General features: G+C 39.3%; 1 protein-coding gene across 1 annotated transcript in view; it reads right to left on the bottom strand.

The window, feature by feature from the left end:
• Window positions 1–2,823: 2,823 nt before the first annotated feature.
• RAPGEF5 (Rap guanine nucleotide exchange factor 5) overlaps window positions 2,824–27,935 on the bottom strand; it is a 122,359-nt gene continuing 97,247 nt past the window's right edge. Inside the window, exons 17-26 of the mRNA XM_048510892.1 lie at window positions 25,486–25,635; window positions 24,376–24,473; window positions 23,355–23,477; window positions 22,936–23,114; window positions 19,505–19,595; window positions 17,154–17,204; window positions 16,731–16,818; window positions 12,934–12,998; window positions 9,464–9,518; window positions 2,824–8,767 (exon numbers count right to left, since the gene is read on the bottom strand). Coding sequence (XP_048366849.1) covers window positions 8,649–8,767; window positions 9,464–9,518; window positions 12,934–12,998; window positions 16,731–16,818; window positions 17,154–17,204; window positions 19,505–19,595; window positions 22,936–23,114; window positions 23,355–23,477; window positions 24,376–24,473; window positions 25,486–25,635 — 1,019 coding nt within the window. The 3' untranslated portion in view covers window positions 2,824–8,648. The remainder of the gene's footprint in view (window positions 8,768–9,463; window positions 9,519–12,933; window positions 12,999–16,730; window positions 16,819–17,153; window positions 17,205–19,504; window positions 19,596–22,935; window positions 23,115–23,354; window positions 23,478–24,375; window positions 24,474–25,485; window positions 25,636–27,935) is intronic.

Raw genomic sequence — 27,935 nt, 5'->3', positions numbered from 1 at the left:
TCGCCTTTGAGTCTATCATATTAGTATAATTGATCCGAGGTTTCCCCTTTCCCCAGATAAACTTCATAATTTCTTTTTGCCAATTTTGTACCGGTTTTTTTGAGAGAATAATTGGCAGGTTTCTAAATAAGAACATCAATTTAGGTATTACATATGTTTTAACTATATTTATCCTACCCAAAAGGGATACTGTAATATCTTTCCATTGATTTAACATATTTTTGATTTATTTCCAAACTCTGACGTAATTATCTTCAAATAGATAATTATTTTTCCCTCTGAGCCAAATTCCTAAATATTTGATCTTATTTGTTAGTTCATACCCGGTAGATTGGAAAATTTCTCCTTTTTCCTTTTGTGGGATGTTTAACGTGAGAACCTTTGTCTTATCGTTATTAATTTTTAGTCCTGCTATTCTTCCATATTCTTCAATTACGTTAATATTTTTTTTACTTTATCTTTTGTAGGATTTTCTATAATCACTGTTACATCATCCGCATACGCTTTGTACTTGTAGCTCTGTCCTTTTATATTCATCCCTTTCCATTGTTCCACCAAATTCATTTTTTTAAACAAAATTTCTATGTAAATTATAAAAAGTAAAGGAGAAAGGGGGCACCCCTGCCTGGTTCCTTTGGTAATTGAGAAGGGTTTAGATATACTATTATTTATTATTAAATGTGCTTCTTGATCTGAGTATATTTTATCTATTGCTGTAAAAAAATTTCCTTTTATTCCCATTTTTTTAATTATTTCTTTCAGGAATATCCAATTCACGTTGTCAAATGCTTTAGCTGCGTCGAGAAAAATTAACGCTGTTTTTTGGTCTTTTTTTTCCCATATATTCTATCAGGTCAATCAAAATCCTAATGTTATCTTTTGTTTCTCTGTTTGGTAGGAATCCTGATTGGTGGATGTTTATATAGTTTCTCAGACACCCTTTGAGTCTTTTAGCTAAAACTGAGGTAAAGATTTTGTAGTCTTGATTCAACAACGAAATGGGTCTAAATTGTTTTTTAGTTAATTCTACGTCTTTTTCTTTAGGTATTAGTACTATATGTGTTTTGGACCATGATTCTGGTGGTTTCCCTCCTTCCATTATTTCATTGAAAATCTTCTCCAATAAAGGGGCAATTAATTCTGAAGTAGTTTTGTAGAACTTTTCTGTAATTTTGTCTGGTCCCGGGGATTTATCTTTTTTTAAATTTTTGATTGTTTCCAAAATTTCTTCTTTACTAATCGGGTTATTTAATGCTTCTTGTATTTCCTGCTTAACTTGTGGGATCTCAATATCTTTTGTGTATATTTCTATTTCTTGCACACTTGAGTTAGAAGATTCTTTGTATAAATTGGCGAAATAGTTCACCAGAATCTCTTCGATCTTTTTCCCCTCTGTTATTATTTTACCATCTTCTTTTAATTTTGATATTAATCTATCATTTCTTTGTTTTTTTAATTTACTTGTTAACCATTTTCCAGGTTTATTCGCCCATTCAAAAAATTTTTGCTTTAAATATTTTAAATTTTTTGCAATCTCATTTGACACAGTCTTGACCCTAGTATTTTTCAGGCTATAGTCTTCATTGTTACTAATACTTCTATTCAGATGCCCTCAACTATTGACCTGGTTGCCGCCTTTGTTACTCACAGACAAGGTTTACCCACCCACCCTGGACACTCCAACAGATATATACTCCACTTGCTTTCCCAACATCAGATCCTCTGAAGATGCCAGCCACAGACGCAGGCGAAACGTCAGGAGAGAATGCTGCTAGAACACGGCCATACAGCCCGGAAACCACACACCACCCAAATGTCCCTCCAAAAGTTTACCTTGATGCTTAAAGACTAGAAGAGTAGTGCTAGAAAATGACCTTTTCATTTGTTTGGACGGATATTGTTCTTGACTTGTCTGTGCTCATCCTGGTTATGTGCCTATTTTGTTGGCTTTCTGCTGCTCAGCAATTACTTTTCATCTCTGTTTTGTACTGATCTTGGGTCATTTTTACTGCTACCGTTTGGTGCTTGTTAATTATTTTGGTGCTTGCTATTTTCTTTGACTGTTTTATGGTTTGTTTTGTTGAGACAGTAAATGTAATAAACACAGTGTCAATCAACAATTTACTAGGAACTTAATCGAGAAATCCAAGGCTGGAAGAAAAAGAGGAGCAAACAGGGAGTTAAAAATGAACCTGAATGTTGACAAGCAGACCTTGAGCTAGAAAGCTCCAGCAAGGCCTGGGTCCAGTCTAGAAGCAAGTACTTTATAACCAGGAAAGGTAGCAACAATACTTGGAACAGTAACAGGACCCAAGAGGACACCACTGTACACTTTTTTGCACCACTTCTGCACCTTTGTTCATCCCAACTATGCTAAAGAAGAGTTTCTAATTGGAATGATATTTCTCATTTAGATAAAATTCTCATTCAGTTCTGCGTCATGCTGTTGCTTTTACTGGATGGAACTGAACTTCTTATCTTGTAGCCTGCTAATAAGTACAGCAATTTGCGCAGTAGGCTTCTGAGAATACAGTTGGATAATATTACAGACCCATGATTACATTTAGCAACACACAGAAGATGTTTTTCCCAAGTGCTTCATGCATTTTCTCAGAAATCCCTACCCAGCCCTACAAGGAGACTGCTAACATCAGCAACATATAACAACAACTGTGAGGACAAAACTGAGAATTAGTGGAGTTCATGGCTGTGTTGAGCGGTGAGCCCCCTGTTCACTGTTGAAGTTCATGCATGAAAACAGTACTCTACACCACCAATGAAGTGACTAGTCCAGGAACACAGATTAGTGCTGACACACAGAGACTCATTAATGTGAGTTTATATTTTGAAAAGCAATATTTTAAAAAGTCTAAATGTAACATTTGCTTTTACAAGTTTTATATTCATATTGCTTGGCCATTTTGACATATAAATTATTGCTTACTAGCTCTCATAAATACACAACACAATGATATATACAGAGGCCAACAAGCATGAAATATGTAAAGGAGTACATTGGCAACCATGTTTCTGGTATATCAGAACATACCAGTACTAATAATGGTGGACAAATACAAGGTATGGTCCCTGAGAAGTTAGGCAAATATCCTTGGTTTGGGCTACCTAGTGTATTAATTGTTAATGCAAGCTAACTGCATGATGGCACTCCAGAAGGACCAGAATGGATTAGACAAATGGCCTTGTCTGTATTTGTCAACAGTGCCCAGTATTTAAGTACAACAAGAATACAATAAATAGCCTATGCAAATAAATAGTGATTTACTCAGCTAAAAGGTTAATATTTACAGCTTATTTTACTTGTATTTTTACAACCCAAAATATTTTTTTCATCCAGTTAGTGGCAGCTTTCCCCTCCCTTGTTCATTAGGATCCAACACATGTTTAAACTAATGAAGCAACTACTTCAAAAGCCTCCTCTGAAACACTGGCTTTGCCTCTTGCTTCGTTTGCTCTCTTGCAACCATGAAGAACAGCAGATACAGATTAGTAAGAGAAGTTATCCAGCCAAGGGCAAACTGGTAAGTTCCATCAGCTTCAGTGCGAGAGTAAAACAGGTATCCAATTTCTCCCATTGAATGGAGTGAGACATAAGGCATATGATTTTCAGATGAGCCACAGGAGAGTGAGCCCACCTCCCTCCTGACTTCACAGTCCATTGACAGATAAGCATACTAGCAATTCAGTCATCAGTCTTACCCACATTCCCATGTGTCAGGAGGGTTGTCTGTTTTTTGGAGGGGAGGGGTTGTATTAAAGATAAAGGTAGTCCCCTGTGCAAGCACCGGATCATTACTGACCCATGGGGTGTTGTCTTACATGCATATTTATTTATTTAAACCTCCCCTTTCCCCTTTGCATTGTGTTAAAGAGTTCTAAAGCTACTCTAGAGATGGATGGGGAGAGTTTGGTTGGTGATGGCACAAGTATTGGCCAGTTGAGCTCTACACACAGGTATTTTCTCAAGTCAAGCTTTAGAGATAAAAATTGTTCATTCTAATAGCACACAATAAGTATGCTAATAGCACACATTCTAATAGCACACAATAAGCAGGCACACAAATAGAATTGTCCATAGGTGTTCCACGACAGTTACTATAGACCTAAAGAACTGAGAAGATACGAGATCTTTGTATTACAATGCAAGGTGGGAAATGTGGGCTTGTCCATGAAGAAGGAAGATTTCAGAGCAGCAGTTCACTATACTGCCTTGCTAAAAAGGCGGCAAAATGAACTGGGACATTAAAGCTAAAGTTTTTACTATACGAAGAACTAAACCTTACACCAGCACACCTGCATTCCCCAAATGTGTGCATTCATTAATGAAAACTCAATGGCAGAGTTTGCTAAACCCTTTTCACATGATTCTCACCTGCCAACCCCATCTGTATGCAAGGCTTGAATTATAGCTCAAAATAACATCACCAGTCGGAATACTGCCTGCAAGAAATAATGACCATCTCCTTAGAATGAAAACACCTGGTGCTGATATAATTAAGGTCAGTTAAGCAGAAGGGAAGAGAGGAGGAGGAGGCTCCTTTTTGGGTTGCTTAGTAACTAAGTTGGGGTGGACAGCCCTCATTCTTCTTCAGTATACTGAAAAAGTTTTTTTCCAACCAGTAGTGGAGCTATTTAAAGGATTGTTTTCTTTTCCTGTTTTTTAACTGCTGTAAATGAAAGGTTTTTGGACTTTGGTATTGCCGGCAGTCAGCCTTGCTTACTTTCCTCCTCATTCTCAAAAGTGAAAGCATTCATGGAGAAGGCTGCTTTGGGGGAGGCAAGAGGAGAGCCTTCTGGAGAAGCTTGTGAGGCACTCATAGTCTGGCTTGCAAGATTTTGGAACGCCAGAATAGAGGGCCTGGGCTCATACACCATCCCTTGGCCATTTTCCTCCATTTAACCCCTAGTCCAGGGGTCTGCAGCCTGCGGCTCTCCAGATGTTCATGGACTACAATTCCCATCAGCTCCTGCCAGCATGGCAGGGGCTGATGGGATTTGTAGTCCATGAACATCTGGAGAGCCGCAGGTTGCAGACCCCTGCCCTAATCAAACTTCTAAATTCACAGATCAGGTGGGCGAATTAAAACCCAACTAAACAACGGGGGGAAAAACACCAATCTGTAAAAGAGAATAGTTCATGGACAGCATCTTTGGCCAATCTATTTCTGAATCACAGCTTTGTATGTGTAAAGACAAATGTGGGGTTAGGATCCCATGTTTGTGTTATAATGTCTATTACTATCTTCTGAAGGTCTGACTGGCTTGCCCACATTAAAAAGATTATTTACAGGATTGGTGATCCCAAAATCTATTTGTATGTGCCAGAAATGGTACATGCAGACAAAGTTGGCCAGAAGTTTGTTTTGTTTTTGCTTGCAGCAAACTTCCACTGTTGAAGAACCAAGTATTTTGTACTTAAATCTAAGTCACTGAAAGGAAAACTTAATAGCTTGTTTGGAATTGTAACTAATTTGTCCAGTTACCTTAAGAATATATTTATTCAATGGACAGTCAATTTTCCCAAATTGCAAAGGATAGACTTTCTTTTAAAAAAAGAGAAATAATATAGCATATTCATATTAGCAACTACAGTCATATTTCAAAAACATGTTTCCTTTATACCTGTACACTATTTCACAATTTTCATATTGAGGGAGGCCAAAATGTATTTGAATGAATCCCTCTTCCTGCCAAAGAAATCCTTATAACTTAAAGCGGATTTTATTTCTTTTTCAATCTTTATACATAATTCACTAAGGGTTTGGAATGTCTGACAATGAACCCCCAGCCAATAGGCATGCAGGACTCACATGAAGTGTGTCCTGTGCAGCCATTAGTTAAAAGTTGGTCCCTCACATTCCAACCATCCCCACCTCCCTTCCTAAGATCTGCGGGCCTAGGGAAGAGAGGTGGGGGGAGAAGCGTGCTGAGTGCAGCACAGAGGATCAGACCCCCCAAATCCTTTCCCTGTTTCCCAAGCTGCACAGAGCTTGGGAAACATGAAAAAGGGGGGAAAGAACCTAATTCTCTAGCTGAGCCTTGCATGGAGGATCGGGGGCCCTTCCCTGTTTCCCAAGCTGCACAGGGCTTGGGAAACAAGGCAAGGGGGATCAGGCCACCCTCTTCCCTGTCTAGAGCCCATTTTATTTCATTTTAAAATGGGCTTTACTACTAGTAGTGTATAAACTACCAGCAAGAATCTTGTACAGAAAAAGTTCCTGAACATGAGTGGTTTTTAGACTACAAGCAATTCTGTTAAAGAAAAGGAGAGTTCAATTGCTTTGGCAGACTCCCATTTCAAACAGAACTATTTTTCCCCAGCCCTGTTTGCTCATTGCCCACATAAAAGTTTTTTCTACAAAGCTGCACATAAATAGATTTTCATAGTGAAATGGATTGACTTGCATCATATGTAACCAAACACATACAGCAGTTCCTTGAGATTACTGAATACCATTACAGTTAAGATGTTCCAGTAATAAGTGTGAATTGATGGCAATTTCAAGAGCACTTCTGATAATAGGTATTAATAATGATTTATCAAAGTGAAAATTGATGGTGGAGATGGAGAATTATTGGAGGAAAGTGATGCTCATTTTTTTAGTCTTATTTTGACATCACAGAACGTGATCTTTAAACAAAACAGTGTGGGCCTTTCCAGAAAAATACTTTTTGGTGCTACCTATATTAATACACATTTGTTGCCTGGGACCCAGATTTCTCTCCCAAGGGAGCTCTTGTGTCACAAAAACTGTAGGACAGTGCACGTAACACCACCAATTAAAGGCAACTTCCCTTCCCATACTGTGCATGTTGTGAACTTAACAATAGTGCTTAGTTCACAAAGAAAAGATTCTCATGTGAGCTAAAGCTGAGGCCAGATGAGAAACTATTCCTTGCCATAGTCAGTCCCAAGAACCAGCAAGCAGATTTTACCTTGGGACTCTGGTAGGACTTGCTGCAAAGAGAAAATTGATGAGAACTTTTCCAGAATTTGCTTTGAAAGTGATCCATTTCAGTTACTTTGGAGTTTCCCGTTTTGTATGCTAGAGTGCATATCCAGAATTCATATCTAGCCTATCCATTGCCATTCCCTGAGCACAGGCAATCTATACCCTTTGTTTGTGGATATATTTGCTATTGCTTCTGAATAGAGACTTGTGGGACTATTCCACAATAGCAGAAGTGCAATAAGGTCAAGTCTGAACTGTGTCCATTTGGTCTTCTAAAATAACAAGTGTGTGCTCTAACAGATTAGGTGTTCATTGCATGTAAAGAATTCCTTTTTAATAATGTTGGTAGATAAATCATGTAGCATAGGGATAGGTGACCTCTAGGATGTGTACCAAACAATGACACAATCAGAGGCGTAGCTCCAGGCACGCGCCCCTGTGGGGGTGTGGAGAGGGCGTTGTGGGGTCGGACGGGGGCGTTCTGGGGCGGGAGGATGCACCGGTGCACTGGACACTTTCCTCCCTTGCTATGCTTCTGGACACAACATACTTCTTTGCTTGCTGGGCCAGTTTTTTGCCCAAGCAACTGGGGAGAGCCCTGAGTTCTTGGGTTCTAGGGGAAAGCTATTAAAAATTCATTTGCTGCACATGCTTGCCCTTGGTGTGCAACAAAACAATGCAGAACAGACCCTAGTTCTGTGATGTAGAGACACTGCTATTGTGGCATCCATACGTAAGGACCATTGTAGGCTGCATTTACCCTCTGATAGTTTTCCACATCTATTTAGCCAGTGTCTACCTTGCACCTATCTAAAGTTAATTAGTTATCTTATATACAACAATCATGGAAAGAAACATACACAGCATTTTTTTTTTGTAATTTGCAATTAAGCCTGTCAGCCGTGGACACTGATACCAAAATCTGAATCATTAGTAAAGGAGAAACACAGAGAGAATCCTAAATGTTAAAAAAGTTAATAATGAGAAACACTGTAAGTACCATGCTCTTTTCTAGCTAATCAAGTATAGAGACACTTCACGTTACCAAAAATTATAGCCATGATTTTTTTTCTGTGAAGCACATTCTGAAGTAGAAGTGATAGAATTAAAGAACTGCTGCTGTTTGGCTATTCTATCATTGGTTTGAATTCTATTTGCATGCTGTGCTCTTTAACCAGGTGCCTTGCTTTACGCTTCAACTTTTGGAGTAGTTACTACTTATCCCAGGGAAGCCAAGATCGCTCACAGTACTTTCTTCCTGCTTCTTTTTGGCAACAGTCAATACTTTGGCAGCTTATGATCAATGAGGTACACCCTTGTGTGGAGAATTGTGAGCACTGTTCTCATATGGTGCTGCTTCTTTCATGCTGGTACAAGTATTTACTTTCAATGTAACACTGACAGAATCTGGTTTGAAAAGTACTCTGGACCATCACTGTTTTTAAGGAAACTCAAGCGTGGAATGAGGAAATGCAGTTCTTTCTTGCCCGCTTTGCAGCTGAACGAAACACACTTGGAAGGCTGATACAAACTGTTCCTCTTTTCACTTTCCATGAGATTCCTGCATATGTTGTGGCATCAACTACTGATAAAACTCAGTAAACGTTTCTCTCCCAGGGAAGCAACTTGCTTGGCATAAACATTCACTCAATAGAAAGTACTGCAGTTTGCGTGAACTCATACACGTGGCTCTATCCGATGAGAAAGCTCAAACAACATCTGCTGGTTGTCTATGATGTGCAAATGATGAACATAGGACTTCAGCTCCAAATGTTCTTTTGGGGACACTTCACTTCCTAAAGGTTAGACAAGATAAAAATAAATAACAGAAGTTAGTTTGCAGGGTTTTTTTTTCTGAATTCAGGTCCCAAGTAAAATACTTTGATACTCCCAAACTATGCAAATTTGATTTCCAGCTCATTTCATTTCTGTGCTAATGAGCTACAGATGTGGCTAAGGAATGCTAACTTGTGACCTTCTCTGGGCCTGTAGCTACTGGTTTCCCCACATCTGTTTTCATGTGGCCTCTACCCTTGAGAAGGAAGTTCAAATACATGAATTAGCTTAAGTTACCAATGCAGCTAAATGCCCTAAGAATGAGAGACAACAACTACTAAGAGGTAAAATCAACTGTATATTTTGGATCGCAGGTGACTTCAGGATTCTATAAGTTCCTGGGGCCTGAAGCAGGCTGACTTCTCCCCTTTTCTCCTCTTTATCTGCTCCCTAAAGATGAGGTTTCAAAATCATTCCCCTGCACCTCCATGATTCCTCACAGACCCCCAAGCTTCTATTTGCTCTACACACATTCATTTGATGAATTGAGTCTCTAGTCCATAAAAACGTATGTCATAACAAATATCAGTTATTAAGATGACACAAGACTTGGGTAAAAGAAGTAGTTTATTGTGTCATAAGCTTGGTCAAAGAGACCTGCCTGGAAGGATGCATTTTATACCCAAGCCAGTTTGGCTAGAAAGCAGTCTACTCACCAAACTGGTTACGCCTGCAATGTCTCAATGATCGGACTGTGTCTGCAATCATATGCTGTGAAAATGAAACAAACCAAAGAGCATTCAGCCAGTAAATATTAATCTAAGTAAAGCTTTTAAAAATGAGAATATTGTGGCAGTGGTACAAATGTGTTAGCACAGGAAGCAAGCTGTTTTCCTCTGCCAGTCCTTGGCAATCATACAACAGAAGATCTTACAGGAGGAAAGTGTCACAAAGACTTCAATCATTAGCTCACAGCTCACAGAAACCATCTGCAATCTTGCAGTCTGCATGTATCCAGAGTGTTAAAGCCATTTGTCTTTGGGCTGAAACCATAAATACTACTAGTTGTGAAACCAGGGGCCCTAGCCTCATGGGCATAAACATTTTTATTTTTAAAAAGCCAACTGCCATCTTAACAATAGCATAGTAAATGGACTTGTACAACTTTATTTAGCAAATTTTAATACTGCCTAACCTCTAAGGAGCTGATGCTATTCTCCGTTCCTCCATTTTATCCTTAAAACCACCCTGTGAAGTAAGATTAGGATGAGAGAGAACAACTTGATGAAAATTAGCAATTTTCAGTTCCCCTCAGTCTCTTAGATCCTGGTCTGACATTCTACACTGTAATGGTGTGCCAGATGTGTACAACATTTCTCTTACCATGCAAGTAGTAGAGATGCTTTTCAGGAATGTCTAAAAACTGCATCTTCCATCCTGTTATTCCACGTGTGCAAGGAGTGGTGGGATTCTAATCCCTCAACCACTGGTTCGCCTCCCTGCCGTGCGCCCTCACAGCGTGCATACCTGCCACCATGTGCGCCCCTCCTCCACTGCCCATTTACCTGGCTGCGCCTCCTAGCCGGGGAGGGGGGCGGCCCAATTGGGAAAAGGCCAGCTGCCCAGGCTGGGGAAGGAAAGGGAAACAGGAGGCAGCCAGCTCCTCTTGCCATCACCCTTCCTCTGAGGGAGGCTCCGGCCTGGCTGCGATGGAGGGAATACTGGGTGCAGCCTGGGAAGTGCGGGTCCCTTGCTGGCTTCCACGGCCGGCTGTGTGCCTCTGGGCTGGGCTGCGCAGCCTTTGGAGGAGGAGGCCTGCTGGTGCCTGGGAGGAGCTGGCCGCCTCCTGCTTCCCTTTCCCGACCTGGGCAGCCAGCCGCCCTTTCCTCTAATCAACAGGCTGGGCGCCTAGCCATGCTCCTCTGGGGATGCCCAGGTGTGATCTCTTAACAACTGGTTTAGCCCTAACCGGTTTAAACTGGCTGAATCTCACCACTGGGTGCAGGGGAACTTGACAGAATGCACTACTACTGCTAATCTTTTCAGCATGGTGTAGCGATTAAGACCAGCAGACTCCAATCTGGAGAACCAGGTTTGACTCCCTGCTCATCCCTATGCAGCCTGCTGGGTGATGTTGGGCTAGTCACTGTTCTGTCAGAACTCCCTCAGCTTCACCTACCTCACAAGGTGCCTGTTGGAGGACCAACATGGCGACGGACAAGGAATAAATGTAACAGGACAAAATGATAGTCTTTTCAAAGAAAACTGTGAGAAGGTTTGGGCTAGAATTAATGATGATTGGAAAAACTAAAAGATCTTCTGGCTAGAAAGAATATCAGCAGTTAAGATGATTGACGATACTGAAACAGGATGAGAAAATTTTTAATAGAGATAGTCTATTAAAAACATGGTTCAGATGTAGATTAAGAATAACTCTGCCAATATCACCATTGACATCTCTAAGTGATTCTTATCGTAATGAAGGAACAAGGAGAAAGAAGGACAATATAACATAAAAATATGATAAACAAGAAAGAATAAAATCTTGGCAGACAATAAAAGATGGGGAAATAATATTTCATGGTTACTGTATAATGAATGGTTTTGAAATTTAAAGAACAACTAACGAAAGGAGGAGGATATTTGAGAAAGAAAACTAATTTTGAACAGTTAATTACAGGAGATTAGAAACATCTATTAAGAGACATTTACAAGATGTTAACTTCAATATGATATTGAAATAGAGCAAATGAAAGACTACATGATAACATGGGCACAACATTTGGGAGAGAATATAAGCATAAATCAATGGCCGTTTCCGCAAGATCGCAGCCTCTAGGCGCCCCCACGCCTCGCAAAGAATTCTAAGCCGGGCTGTGGAGGGGCATGAGATCTGCCTTCAAGCGACGCTTAAAGCGTGTGAGCCCGCCTCAGGAGAGGCTGGCGATCTACAGGCGGCTCCGCGATGGAACCGCTTGCCCCTTTCCACCTTTATGTCCCCGTGGTCGGCCTGTTATTCGGCTCTCCGGCCCTGCTTCCACGCTGCCCTCCGACCTCCAGGGGTCAGAGGACAAAGTGAGGAGGGGCTTCAAGGCCAGCAGGCCGAATCGACGGGGACAAGGTGAGTGGGAAAGGTGGAAACAGCGTGGTTCCCGGCGGTGCCGCTTGCAACCAAGCCGCCGAACACGCCTTGTTGGGGCAAAACAACCCTTTAAAGGGTTGCTTTTTAGGGCAGCCTGACACCGCCCTGGGGGAGGGGGAGCAAAGCCAGGTCGGTGCTGCTGCGTTGCAGCAGCGCCGCCTGTGCGAATGGCTCCCTGGGGACGGCGTTTTTGCCGTCCCCAGGGCGCCATAAAAGGGCCGTGCGGAAACGGCCAATGAGAAAATTTTATGGACTAAAGACATTTATGTCAAAAAGGGACAAGAAAGACCCGTGACACTTTAAAGAGTAATTTATAGTAGCATAAGCTTTCAGGAGACAGATCCTACTCCGGCAGATTCCGCATGGGTCAAAAACAGCAGTGTGAAAACGGTGTAAACCCTTTTACACTGTTTTAAACTTTTTACAACGTTTTCACACCGTGGTTTTGACCCATGAGGAATCTGCCTCTGTCAGATCTATGGGACTAATGAAACCTGACAAGACTCCTTGTTATCTTGCTTCCATCAGACAACATGCTCAAGACCCATGGAATTTATTACATAACATGCCAGACCAATAAATAAAAATAAATAGATGTGCATATCTTTGCAATCTGTGAAAGATAATTCTAGAGAAAACCTCATCTAAACCATTTTAAATTAATAAATTTATTCTTCCACTACTTCCACAGAGCACATTATAAATATCATGATTCAGAACTATGGGGGAAACTCCTCTGTGTCCATCCTCTGATATATATTTTTAGCAGACTCCTTACTATTGGATTCTACTTTCATGGCATACAACTGACATTAAGACAGTAAAATGGATGACAGACAAAAGCCTCCTTGTTTGGTTACAATAAATCATCCAGCCGATAATAGAAAAAATAATAGAAAATTCTGATTATAGAACGGAGTAAAATGAGGACGCCTGCATTACCCAAGAGAAACAATAGTACAACTGCATGAAAGAAAAGCCAAGAGATAAAATAGCACTAGTTTTCTCACAGTGCCAAATTTAATAAAGAGAAATATTACCTACCAGTTTCTCAAAGTTAACAAGATTATCCAGAAAAGTTTTATTTCCTTCATGTATAAATGTTACATCTGAAAAACAAAACAAAAAAAACTGTTTTCAATTTTATGCTCAGCAACATCATATGGAGGGGGGGTCTATATTAAAATATATTGGTGAATATTGTTACACTTTATATTATCTGTGTTCCTAAAACAGAAGATTTTTTTAAACCTTGTAAGTGACCTGACATCAACACTATTGCAGCACTTCCTATACATTTCATCTTGAAATCCACCATTCATAACTTAAACCTCTCAGATTTTTTAAAGTTCTTTTGAAAGATGCATCCTTCTATTTTTCACCCACTGAAGCACAACCCCCCTTGACTGAAACCAAGCCAGGCATCGGACAGTCTTGTCGAAGGAGCTTTCCTGCAGAGGCAGTCTTCCTATTTGAGGCATGTGGATTATGACACTTTTGCTTTCAAATCAATAACGAACAGGGTCCCAAAACACTACAGTATAGATGAATAGAAAGGGCTTGTCAATAACATTTGACACTAGGCCTCTTGTTTGGGGGTGTAAGACCACCAATTGTCACCCTCCTCTCTAAGCACACCTCCAGTTCCCTGCACTGGCACTTTAATCTGTGCCATAATATATAGATTGCAAGTGTGCTCCTCAAATGCCTTTCCTTTGAACACCATTCGCAGCTGGCCATAGCCAAGAAGACACTGCCTGTAGCTCAGTTCTTCCCTCCTTCCATACTGTTTTGTGCTCCCTCCAGTCTCCCTTCCTGGAACCCAGGTGCAAAATCTCATAAATACTTCAATCACACTGCTTCATCTGCCCCACCACTAAATGGAAAAGGAGGTGAAATTGTTATTGTCAGGAGTAATAAACTGTTGAAGACTGAAGAGTTATTTTTTCACACGTTCTTTAAAGACTGCAGGGGAAACCTTTGGGAGGGATGGAGAAGAATGTAAAAAGGAAAAAAAATTGCTTTGCTGCCAAAATGTATAAGTCTAGATTAATTCAGTGGAGCAGAAAATTACATCTGAGCTACAATGTAAAAGCAAAACAGTGTTTTATTAAATATTTGAAAATATCAGCCTGATATCCAAAAGCAGTGTCTGTGAAACAACACAGCTTAGTATAGAAATTCAACTACTTTAAAAGGGTTATTTGTCACATACCCCCCCTCCCCCCATTTAGAAGAGTTATTTCAAATTTCCAGTAGTACCTATACGGTTTATTCTTACTTAAAGGTCTTAATTCCCCTCCCCTTTCCTTGATGAGCCCAACCAGGACTACCGAACTATGGATCAAACCTATATGGCACAGTGTTGCTTATGTTCTGTCCTCCCTTCTGGTCATGTAAGCATTTGTGCTTATACCCGTAATTCAATGCTATTTGTGGATTACAAATAAAGACAACCATGTAAACATATTATAAGGACCACTTCCTCCTACATGAACCTGCTTGAGCACTGAGATCTCCACTGTCAGTACTGCTTTTTGTTCTGACTTTCTGAGGTAAGATGCATCGTCATGAAGGACATGGTCTTCATTGAGGTGGGGCTTTAGTTATGGAGCTCCCACTTGACAGCTATTTGCCTGGTACCTTTAAAATTTTAGGCACAAGGTGAAGATATGTTTATTTTTCTGGGTTGTTGTCATTGTTTTGCATTGGCTCAGCATCTATTATGTTAAATTCGCTGCTTGAATATATTTGAATGCTTTTTTGCTAACTTTTAAAATATTTGTATTATTTAATAGCTATGGGATGTTTTAACTGCAACCATTTTATTTTTGTTTCATTGTTGTTGTATATTTTAAGTCTATATTCTGTTGCGATTTTATTGTGGTTTTAGCTTCTATACTTTGTTATGGCTTTCACTAATGTACTGACAAATTAATTTAATTTTCACAGTAAGCTACCTTAAGAGCTTTATTTTAGTATGAGATACTACGTAAATAATTTCCACAACAACAAAAAACAAAAATAGCATACCTAGCAAGGGTTCTAAACCTAAGCAGCTTTGTATCTGGCCACTTGGAAACTACCTTCAGATTTCTGTAGGAATATAAGACCTGGATATAGTTAATAAATGAGCACTTCAAAAGTAATAACAGTGCTCTTAATACTTGAGGTTACTTCATACATGATACAGGTTTACTGCAGGGTTGCAACTGGAGGCCACATGTACATGGCGGAATCTGTTTCATTTAGAAATAGTTTATTACATACAACAGGTAATAATGTGGAAAATCTCCACTGGCATCATATCTTCCTAGGACTACCAACAGATATTATCCATCACTGGCACACTATGCCACTCCATCACTGGCACACTATGAAGCTTTTCAGCTATGTACTACAATTGGCCACAAGCCATAAATTCATGCAAGAAATACTGCATTGTGGGAGACTGTGCTATCACCAGTCTGGTACACTTTGCCAAACCAATATATAGCTATACCTGGAGCCCAGAATCCACATGTATCAACTGCTCTGTCAGTACTACTGGCACTGAAACACATCTGACAAATCACAACCCTTGGTACCCTATTCCTCATTGCAGACTCTTAACAAAGGTTTGACTTTTGAGATCACTAACTATGGGAGGCACAACACAGCAGAGTCACTGAATAGATTATGTCCCAAGGCTATACAGAAGCTGTTGATGTCTTTTATATTTGGCAAAATATAGTCAACTAAACCTATTATACCATTTTTTTAAAAATAAGTTGTTGCAAGCTTCAGTTTCTTGCCTACAAACATCCGTACATATGGCCATGGATACTGACTCATCCTACAAATCTTCTACATACATAACTTTTCAAAGGAGACTACTGAATAAGGGAGAAAGATAGAGATTTTATAGTTTTGTAAATACAATAATGTGGAAAAATGCGTATCTAGTTTACAATTCCATGAAGCAAATTAAGATGATTCACAATGCTTGACATATTCAACTACCACTTAGATAAACATACAATAAAAAGGTACATCTTAACACAAAGTTGGAAACAAAGGCCAGTTATCAATCATATAGTAGGATGGAATGATCAAGAGAACTGAATTGCTTGGCAATAATATTGACACTGTAATGTGTTCCTTTAAAGATGCACCCAAGTGTGAACTATATCCATTACGCTTAGCCTACAGGGATACAAGATCACTAGCACAATCCACAGCAAGGCATCTTGTTGGGAATTTGGTGTTAGTATTACTAGTCACTGTTTGAGCTATTATTTATAGTAAAATAATTTCCATCACAAGGAGATTTCATCTATCAGTCAGGCAAAACCAAAGAGAAAACAGGGTACAACAGCACAACAGAGAAAAACCCCCATGACAGCATTAAAATATTAGACAATACAGTACATACAGTTGGGCAGTAACATTCTTAAATCCATATTTTATTAATAGTGGCATGCCATAGTTATTAGGAAACATGCTGTGAAATACATAAATATCAGTAGAAAGGACTATCTTCTAGCGGGTAAAAACAGATATTGATCAAACTAACCACTTCTAATTTCTAGTCCAAGAATCTTCAGCTAAAGCTTTCAAAAAGTGCATTTATTCAAATTTTACTGGCTACTCATTTGCCAGCCCATGTTCTCTTTTCTTGATCTTTTTATTGGCTATCTAGAATAAGTATATAGTTCATACATTTTCTATGAGGACATATTACTGGTCTAAATATATGCTGAATATTATATAACCTTAAAAACATCACTGCACACATTTTGTCAGTAGCTTATAAACTCCAATTAAGGAGGATAAAAGGCCTCAAAAGGCAACAGTATTACCTTTAAGGAGTAAAGGCATGAAGGGGATTTTCGGAGACTTCATTTTCTTGAATGCATCCCTGTAGGCTTTGTGATTCAGGGAAGGATCCTACCAAAACAATTTGATTGTAATGAAAGGAAAGAAGAAAAATCAATATTCTTTTAAAAAAAACAATCTGAAATCCATTTCATGCCCCTGAGCTCAACATGTCCTAGATATGGAAGGTTCCTTGAAATATGAGACAGATAAAGGTTCCATATAGAAGACTGACTAAATGAACCAAGATACATTCAAATATGTTTGAGACAACCACACCATTTGTAAGATGCATAGAGTTTACAAAAAAAAGGCTTAGGAAATCTCAGCTCTAAAATGGCATTGTTACCATTATTTAATAATACAATGGGGGGGGGGGTATTTTATATAGAAAGCATTATTCTTACTGTCAAACTTTCAAGTTCAGTGAAGAGCTTCTTAAATTTTCCAGGGATTCTCTATGTTACAGGAGGGAAATCAAAAGAAATTGAATTACTAGTAGTCAGGTATACAAAAAACAACAACCCTATTTTTTTCAGCAACAGTATCACGTATGTGGTATGTTTAATAAAAATAACTTTTCAATTAGTCACTTCTTTCTTACTACTGTAATTCCCCATTATGAATACCATCTTGCCTTTTGACATTTTTTTTATAATTTTTATAATAATTATTTTATTATAATTGTATCCTAACGTCTATCCTAAAGCTCACTTTATTCAGCGACATCTCATTTTATTTTTTTAGTTTTTCCGGATCAGAAAATGAAAGAAACATCTTTTGCACCATATTAGTGCTTGTCCTAGTTGGTCCTATAGCCGAGAGGAGGGAAGGGGGAAGATCTGTTGATTTTTTGTAAAATGAAGGGGATATGCTTCCAAGCATTCAAATGATAGAGTTACAATCAAATACCACCAAAAGGCAGGGGGCATTGCTGCAGAAATCTGGAGTTCAACAGATTTTAATGTGTTGCTCATAACAGTGATGTCAATGACATTAATGGGGTGTGAAACTCATACAACACTATTCCACACAGCACTCCAAGCCAGAGAATAATTGTTCTCTTGAGAAAAATATAATTTGCTCTCAATGGAATATTGTTGGACAATGTGATGCAATGCTCTCCTGAAGGCATGGCTACTATTCAGCCAGTTAATTACTAGTGTGTAACTTATTTGAAGAGAGACTGGTACAAAGTAATCTCTGGCTTCATAGCCATCAATGCCTCTTTTCTTCACCAAAACTTCACCAAAACAAAATCTTGCCCCCGCCCCACAAAAGTTAAACACTCAATATGCCTTTTCACGGAAATGTCAAGGAAAATATTTCTCTTCAGATACTCTGATTTACATTATCCCTCTATCAAACAAATCAGACTTAGGTTAAGCTTTCCCTAGTAAGTCTACTCTGTAAACACACGATACAGCACTAGGAAGCAGCACTGACTTTCTGCACAGAATATGCATAAAATACATATAGGACTATTAACTGGGATTTAATTAATTCTGTACAACACCATAATAATTCTAGCTTGGTTTCTAAGCAATTTCAGTACAGCCATGTTTGAGGAGGAAACTTTTGTCCCTCCCTCTCACTGCAGTTTTCTGTGTTCCCATTATGCTCTTTTGGGTCAGTGGATTTCCAGGAACAGTGAGAAGGACAAAGTGGTAGTTTGCATGTGGGGGAGGGGTGGAGAGAGAAATTTCCATCTTCTCCTCCACAAAAAGAAATGCCACTCCAGTGGAGGAGTTGCTGTTCAGCTGGCAATACTGCTCCTTAAAATCTAAGTTTCCCATTTTTATCTGTTTGCCTTTCATGTGAATTTGATCAATATATGAGTAAAACCTAAACAATGAGTAAAATCTAAACAATATGACAAATCTAAACAATATGACAAATCTAAAGAATGAAATTCACAACAATCTTGAAAAATGCTGTCCTTTTCACTGAAAAAACGACCTCATACTTAACAAGAACCCTGCCTCATTTCCTCAGTTTAGGATTGGCATGATCTCACTACTACTCAAATACTACTCAAATACTACCCATGATTTGGCAACCATACCAGGTTGTGGCCTTGTATTTGTTAATCAACAGTGCTTCCTTTTGTTCAGTCATATACATCAGTGATCAGTTGTTTTTTAAAAAGACTGGCTGGCCAGCCATTGCTTTTGAAATGTTTTTGTCAATTGTGCAGTAATAAATATTTTTGCTTTGGTCACTTTACCCTTAACTATGATCCAACCTATTATTTAATTTTAGAATGAGTTGTTTCTGATTGATTTGGTGCCATAAGGAGGCTGCTCGAAACTACCTCTATAAGGGAATTGTGCCTGATGTGGCAAGTCATTGTTTACATTCAAACTCACCATATATTTTGGCTTTGCACTGTGTAGTTTCATGTCATGCTGACATCAGCCATATTTTGCAACACAGCACACACAATCCACATAGCAAGACAGTAGAAATCAAACAAGCTCACCATAGGAAGAAGAGCCAACCAACCTCTATGCTTCAACCTTTATCATGAACTTTATTACACTACAGCACCTTTTCAGCATAAGTAGTTTCTCACAAACCTTCCTTTGTTCTATCCTTATTCTAATATTTTCTGAGAATTTTAGATGTTTTTTGCATGATTTCTGTCTGCAATTAATTTCACCTGCAATGCACTTTCCTGATTTAAATACAAAGACAGTATGACAAAACAAATATCTAAAAGAATTTTTTTAAAAATATCAGTGTAATACTGCATTACCTCCCATGTCTGAGAAAGCCGGCTGACAGATGCAGTGTTGAGACCCATAACAATGGCAAAAAATGAGTTCAGATTTCTTTGAGCTTTGCAGCTATGACATAGGGAAAAAAGTGTCATTTTCTGCTTATATAAATATATTATTTAATTGGAAAAGTATGCTACATTAACTGTTCCTACCATATTAACCCAACAAAGTTGTCTTTTATGCTTATCCAACTTAGTACAAGTCCGGGAAGATGTCCTCAATACTACAGCTCCTTGCCTTTCCTCATAATTCGTAGTTATTTTCCTACCTCACTTTTTCAGAGGCATATTTTTATACGTAGTTAACTGTTAATATTCCTTTGATTTGCTCTGTCTTGTGCTATTTTATTTTATTGAAAAAAATGCCTGTGTACTTTTTCAACCCTAGTGCAGTGATATCCATGAACATTAAACAGCCTGTTTTTAAAACCCTTTGGAGTATGTTGACAAATATGAATGTCTGCCTTTAATAATAACTGTGGAATAAAAATCCATTTTAAGCAATCACTGTGGACTACTTCAGATTAAAATATATTTTAAACCTGACGTGACCTCAAATGCCTGTATGTTTTAAATCTATAAATTGCCCCAGAATATTTTTGTGACTTTCCAGTTCTCCACAAACAACCAAATCAAGTGGTGCTTTTCAAGAGATTAAATGTTCATAAAATCTGCCCCAAATTCCTCAGCACTAGTTAAAACTTGAGCTGAAACTTTAAATTTGTCATATTAAAATAACTATATTGCACATAATCATAGAACCATTTATCAAATGTATGGGAAACTGTGGCATATTGCTTAATTTTCCAATAATGAACAATGATAATCTCAGAAATAACCAACACTGTTCCTGCTTTTTTACTACGGAATTAAAATTTCTTCGTTGCACGATTTTGAAGTTATCTAAATTAAATCTCTCAGAATGTTTCTTGCACATATCCTGATAATTCTTACACCCTTTTCTGCATCCACTAGACTATTATGTGGTTTGTTATTAGAAAATGTATTTAACATTCACCCTATTTATTTCCAATGAGTAGTAACTGGATGTTATCAAACACATACACATTATAAGCACCATCCCATAGGGACATGTGATGTATATGCTGATATATTCTATGTAGCAATAGCTTAAGTAATACTAATACTGTCTCATAGAAGAATGGAGTTTGTATTCCTGAAATATGCAAAATCCCTCCACAAGCAGCACTACCATAAAAAAATAAAGCTGGATTCCATGCATCCAATTTGTGACAACTCCACAGTTAATTGCATTATGAACTGAATATGCAGAAAGGACCTTTCACATATACACTACAGTTCACTTGCAAGCGACTTCCCAACCCCCATGAAGTTAGCTTAAATGTGAATTACTATTACAACTTCCAGAATATATAAGAACAGGTTTTAAGGTATTTGAATACTTCCATGGTGTCAACTGAAATTGAAACTCATTTGGATTGAGGTAACATATTAGCAATATTTTCTATTTTAGAGTTTTGTGCTTGATGCAGTGGTTTGCAAGTCATATGAAAAGGCACTTTGTTTAACTACTCTACAAAAATAAGAGAAGCAGCAAGATCTGATTTTATTGGATTCATTTTCTCAAAAGCACTCTATGGTGCCACTGCATCTGCACCAAACTTTGTATGAACAGACATACTGGAATTCATCATATATAGAAGAATGCTGGTTTACAATGGCCTTCATCGCATTACATCTGCTAGTTGAGTGGCTCTTTTGCAGAGGCACAGCGCCTAGGGGGAGGGGGTGCATCCCCCTGCGGAGATGTTCTGGGGGGCGTTTCGGGGACGGGGCGCTCCGGGGGCAGACGGAGGCTTGGAGGGGTACAAGGCGCGTGCGCACACAGGGCACAGCTCTCCCTCGCTCCATCCCCGATCTTTTGGAGTAGGACTTACCCACCTCTCCATTCCTTGAGGTGAGCAGACCCTCAAGAACAGGAAGACTCTGATGTTCAATTTCTATGGCTTTTATTTCTCATGTTTTATCTAAAGATATTGAAGTAATATAACTATTTCAACTGTTTGCCTTTTAGATAAAACTAATCTCTATCTAATTGTCTTTGGCACCCCTTGTTGGCAGGGACACCTACTCAGCCCTCCAGCTCCTTGCCAGTTTCATAGGCCACAAAAGTGAGGCAGGAGAACTCACTAGCTGCCTGTCCCTTGTAGCTTGACAAGCTCCCCAGCCATCAGCTTCCTCTTTGGCCTCCTCCTCTCTTTTATGAGAATGTGGGATGTCAGAATTATGTTTGTATTACTTAAATATGTTTGTTTTATTTTGTAAGACAAATTAGTATTTGTTTGATTTAACAGGTTCTGTTATAATAGTCTGTGTTAAAAGCCAAATTCCATTTGTTGTGAACCAAAGAGGTAGAGTTCATAGGTCAGGGTTACAGAAGAGTTACAGTAAGCATAGACAAAGATGTTGGGGGGGGGGGGCTGCTGGCCAAAACAGGTTCTGTTAAGTTCTTTGTGTTAAGACAGTCCAATCAAATGTCTAGTATTTGCCTAAATTATAAACTGCCAATCAAATTCTACCACTGTTATAATGCAGAAGGAAGGGGCATTATGGAATTTTATAAAGTAACTTCCTTTGTTTTAATCTGGAGGCATATGCGCATAAATTTTCAATGTGGGTATGATCCCCAAACTTTCTGTCTGCAAATATAAAAGTTTGACCATCAGACCAATCATTTGTTTGGAGATTTTTATTTTCCAAGAGGAACAACTTGTCCCCCTCCCAGAGCCTCAACTCACCAATCAGGGCCTCTTGGTCTGGGCTGAGCCTGCCCTTCCTTGGTCCTATTGGCTGTCCGGGCTCCCTCACCTGCCCAGACTCTACTTTTCCCTAGACCTCCCTTGGACCCTGCCTTGCCTGTCTCTAAAGATGCTGAGCCTATGCTCAATTCCTCCCCGCATCCTACATAGTGAGTATTTCTTGGGGCTGGGAGAAGCTGGAATGCACTGGCTCCTGTGATACTTTGGGTGTGGGGAGGTGGCTCCTGCTAAACAATATTGTAATGAGTTGTGCCACTGTGCAAAACACTAAACATTAAAAAAGAAAATAAGTTGGATAAATAAAGCACAGTTCTTGCTTCTCTCTCTCTCATACAGATAAACACACACATATCTCATAGTATTGTTGAGATGCTGCCAGATACCAACAGCACAGTTTACGCACTACAATAGAGTGATCTGAACTGGATACAGCACACCTATGTTTGGACAAAAAACATTTCTTTTTCTTGTATCATTTTATATGTACATCACAATGTAATAATAAAAAACATGCAGGAACAGCAATAGATTGCCTTTAATTATCCATCATATTATTTTAAGAAACTGAATATATTCAACAGAGGATTCCCATTGCATCTAACTTACTGTGCAGCAATCTTAATGAATTTTTTCACTAGTTGCACTCGTTTACAGAGCTGGCTACAGAGCAGTATTTCTGTGGCGACCCAGAGTTGAACTTCATTGCATCTTTGAAGCAAAAGACTAAGGTTCACAGTGTTTTCCTCACTGCCCTGTCTGCTGAAGGTGAAGTATATCAGCTCTTGCTGGAAGACAGTTAAATAGTAATTGGTATTGTAATAAAATGCATATCAGTGTTCAACAAATCGGAAACCCAGCAGTTGATCAGACAACTCATTTTAAAGATTCAGGAATGAACCTTAAACAGTTCAAACAGAATCCAGCATCACAAATAATTTTTACGATACTCAGCAACTATCCAGTTATGAAAAATGCAAAACCAATAAGTCTAACTTGACTTCCATTAACTGTTGGTGTGTTCTTACCTCATGAACCAAGTTAAAAAGGCTCCAGTCAAAGGATGTTAATTCCAAAGCGAGGTCCCAAGTGTTAATTCCCAGAATTCTCACTGATCTTTGATGGGTTTCATCATTTTCAGCAAAAGGGTTCTAAATTGATATATGAATAGCAAGAGTTCCTGAGGAAGCATACATTAATTGAAACCCCAACCATAAAAAGTCATCTTTATTCAGTTCACTAACAGTGCATTCCTAAGCAGAACTGTATCCTTTTAAGCTCGTTGACTTCAATGATTTACAAGCGTGTAGCTCAGATTAGGAAATGCATTGTTACTTAACATAAATTGTTTGCCCATAAGGAATTAGGTCCCCTAAGACTGAAACATCTTTCATTACTAAGATCAATGTTCCCTTATTGTATCAGACAACCCCATATATCTAAGAATTAGGGGGTGGGGGCAGGAAGACAAAAACATATAGCCTAGGAAATGTTACACTCAAAATCTCAAACAAGTCTGGCCTACGGCCTCGATTCAAGTAACAGGTCTTCAACTGCAAGAAAGGTTCATTGCTAATATCTACGTAAACAAAAATACTAGATTTACAGCGCCTTAGTTCAATGTGCCTCTATCCAGAATAAATTTACAAATTATATAAAACTGCCAATTCTATGATTTAAAAACATATTTGACAAGAAAAACTGTGAACTCAACTGAAAAATGCTAATTATTTTCTTGATGTTGACAAAGATTTTAAAAACCCTTGGAAAACTGTGGGTAATCTTATGTATAAGTGAACTATTCAAATGCAAAGTAATCTTAAACCCCAATCCAATGCACTGGAGGTGCTGTTTTCAACTAAATTTACGCCAAGTTAAATGGACTCAAGATTGAAGCCTTATTGAGATACCCCATTATGTAAGGGCCAGAAACGGTACTATATTTGCATATTGAGAGCATATCCATTTTTTCCTATAGTACAATATTAGACAACCTCACGTTCCAATATTTTAAAAGAAACTTTAGGAATGCAGCACACCCATCCTTACCAGAGTATCTGTTAGATCTTTTTGGAAAACAAACATCCGAGAAGCAGACTCTAGGGCCTTGGAGATCACCATGTCATTGGGTTGCAATTCATGCTTTTCTTTAACAGAAGTGAAAGGAGAGGAAATATAAATACTGTATTTTGACTTTAACCCTATTAAAAGCAAATGCACTTTATTTTTAATTAATTAATCAATTGATCAATTAATTGCTTGATTGATTAATTGATTAATTGATTGATTGATTGGTTGGTTGATTGATTGATTGATTGATGTTCTGCCTTTCTTCCCAGTGGGGACCCAAAGTGACTAACATAATTCTCCTCTCCTCCATTTTATCCCAACAACCATTCTATGAGGTATATTTGGCTCAGAGTGCATGGCTGACCCATGACCACCCAGTGAGTTTTCTTGGCATCAGTGGAGATTTGAAACTGGGGCCTTCCAGATACTAGTCTAATACTCTTAACCACTATGCTGTAAGCAGTTGGACCCCTCCTCTAATAGGGGTGCCACAAAGGCACAGGGACCAAACACTGGCATAAGAGTAAGACACTGCTCACCGCAAAATAGATGCCTCAGGACCCATTTTGAGGTATAAATATTGGTCCTTTGGCCATTCACTGGGAGTGTGTGTGTCTTGGATGCATGCATGATCCCCCCACCTGCATGTGGGCTTTTCTTTTTGCTCCTGGAAACACTGATTATTTTCCTCTTCAGCGCTGCTTTTCCAGGACATCCCTTCACGACTGGTAATGCAAAGGGGGATCCATCTAACAGAGTCCCTTCCTTTGTAAAGGTGCTTCAGGCTAGTTTAAATTATGAACAAGCAGATCCATGTGTTGTGGCAAACCTTATAACATGTTTCTGTACAGGATAAGTCCTTTGCAATCCAGACCTGATGCAGAAATGTATTATTCAACAGTACCAAAGAATTACCAGTTGTCATGGAAACTCCGCTCTGCTAGGCAGCTCTTATTGTGCTATGGTCATCCAGCTGCCGACCCATAGGGAAACAGCCCTATCCTTACGTAAGAAAATGCCAACCTTCTCTTTAGAGATAAGATACAGGGGGAAAACACATGGGAACACTGATAGCTGAAAATAATTTACCCCCGGAGAATGAAACAGCCACCAAAGTCAGATCTTCCTGTGAATGCTGGAGCTTTTCTGCCACAATTTTTACAATCTCTTGAGCTGAAGTGGATACTCTAGTTTTTACACTGACATAAGAGTGCTCTGTTATATACACCCGGCAAAAAACTGCAGAGAAAGGAGACAGAATAATTCCATTAATCAGCAGGGTGGAACTGCACCACCTCCTCACCAAGGGGGGCTTGTGCCGTCCCTTCTACCCCTCTATGAGTACTGTTCCTCTCATCCCCGTCCCCACTCTCCTGGGAGCAGCTCATACTGGAGAGCCTCCGAAGCCACAGGGTGAGCTAGCATTTTCCAGCTAGGGCGGGGATGCTGACAAGGCTAGCTAGCAGCCTGAAGCAGACACAGGTTGGCCACTGGGGAGAGCCCTGGGTCCCTCCTTGCCCATTCTTCTGCACGTCCCTTGCCTCTGCCTTTCCCTGCCTTGGTCTCCTCCCCCTTTGGAGCCTTGGGCTCCTCCACCCTCCTTGTTTGTCTCGACCTTAGGTGGATTTCAGGTGGATTTCAGGCGGATTTCGCATAAACCAAAAACAGTGGTGTGGAAACAGTGTGAAAATGGTGTAAACCCTTTTACACCATTTTAAACCATTTTACACCATTTTTAAACCGCTGTTTTTGGCCCATGCAGTATCCACTTAACTGAGGTTCACTCTCCATTTCCGGTCTTTTGCTTCCAAACTCCTCCTCTCCGTCTGGTCTCTCCCCTTCTTACCTCCCCTCCCTTCACCTCCCCCCTCCATCCCTGCCTTCCAATCTCCCATTTGGTCACGGGGAATCCATCAAGCTCTCCCAGCCTGCTCACTGGCTGCCCAACTGATTGGCCTGCCTCTGTGTTTAAGGGGGAGCCTGTATACCCCTGAGGTGGTCATGGCTGCAGTCTGGGATGGGTAAGACGGTCATCCCTGGACAAGCAGTAATAAATTTTACTGTGAGTGAAAAGATCTTGACAAATTTAAAGATGTTAATGCTTTTCTTGACATCTGATTTGACATTTGTTCTTTGAGAACTTAACCCACACCTACTGACCTACCAGTATATTTTCTTCTTTCTAGAAATATAGAGGGTTGAAATGAAAACACAGAACTCTTATGCAGCGAAAATACATTACACCCTTTTGCTGTACCCTAAATATAAAATATAACTGTCTTGCTTAAGGAGTAGTTGCCACCATACCACCAGATCTTTACCATGTGACTGAGGGTAAGCTGCAGCAGCCATTGACTCATGTTTTGCGGCTGTGCCCACCACATTGTATTACACCACACTGTATCAGTTTTGCAAAGGCGTCCACAGGCTCAAAAAAGTTGAGAACCCTTGATCTAAGATGGATGAAACCAATGATCACCTTTATTCATTATATTACCCAGTATGATACTATGTGTTAGAATTCCAGCCTAAATACAATAAACCAGATTCAAATATCTTGTAAAGGAACACTGCCGCTTTTCATCCTACTTCACATGATTGTTTCAGGGATAAAACAAAAATCCCATATATATTACCTTGAGCTGCTTGGAAGAAGGGCAGTATATAAATCAAACAGTATATAAATCAAACATTACCAGTTTTGTGTTCAGGAAGAATAAATCAACAATGTCGGTATTTAATATCTCAAATCTGAAACACTATACAGAAAAGCATTTCGATTTGGACTACTAGTGCAATGTTGCTGTTCAATGACTGATTGCAACTGCAAGCAAAAATCTGTGGCACACTGTATAGGAAATTTGAAAATGCAAATCCAATCAACTGCAATATGGACATTGCATAACAAAACCTGTAGAACAGAGTTTGACAATGCACAATTGACTCCCAACAGTGAATACAAATATGACATTAGTACTTGCTCAATTATGTTCGTAGTGCATCATATGTAAAACATTAGGAATTGTGAGTCAAATGCCACAAACAGAGAATAGGAAAAGGTAAACGGATCCAGCCCGGGGGGGGGGGGGATCCAAAATTGGGAGTCCCAAAACTACCTATGCTGAATATGATCAAGGGCACCTGCAGAAATAAATGGGAGAGAAAGTCATTCTAGGCCACTTGCTCCTTAGTTTAAAATGTCTATTTGTCAAACAACCCCACGTACATTTAGGATTGGGACGAACTGCCCCCACGCCCAAACATGACTTATTGCATCTGCAAAAGTTAAACAGATGAACAAAACAGATGTATTTGCCAAAACGTGCCACATTTTATAGACTATGTTACATAAACACAGCTGTGGAAGAAACTGCCAAACCACCACCCCCACCGCACACACACCCTAAATCCAACAGTCCTAATTAATTAGCAGTAAGAAGTTGACAGAGCCACTGTATATTTTCCTCATTTGCAATTCAGTATATGCTTTTGATAAAATTGTATGATACCTGAGTTACTCATATTCTGCATTTGATTTG

The sequence above is a fragment of the Sphaerodactylus townsendi genome, linkage group LG11 (genome assembly GCF_021028975.2).
Source record: "Sphaerodactylus townsendi isolate TG3544 linkage group LG11, MPM_Stown_v2.3, whole genome shotgun sequence".
NCBI lineage: Eukaryota > Metazoa > Chordata > Lepidosauria > Squamata > Sphaerodactylidae > Sphaerodactylus > Sphaerodactylus townsendi.
Note: the sequence above shows the minus strand (reverse complement) of the source record. Positions and strands in the feature narration are given on the sequence as shown.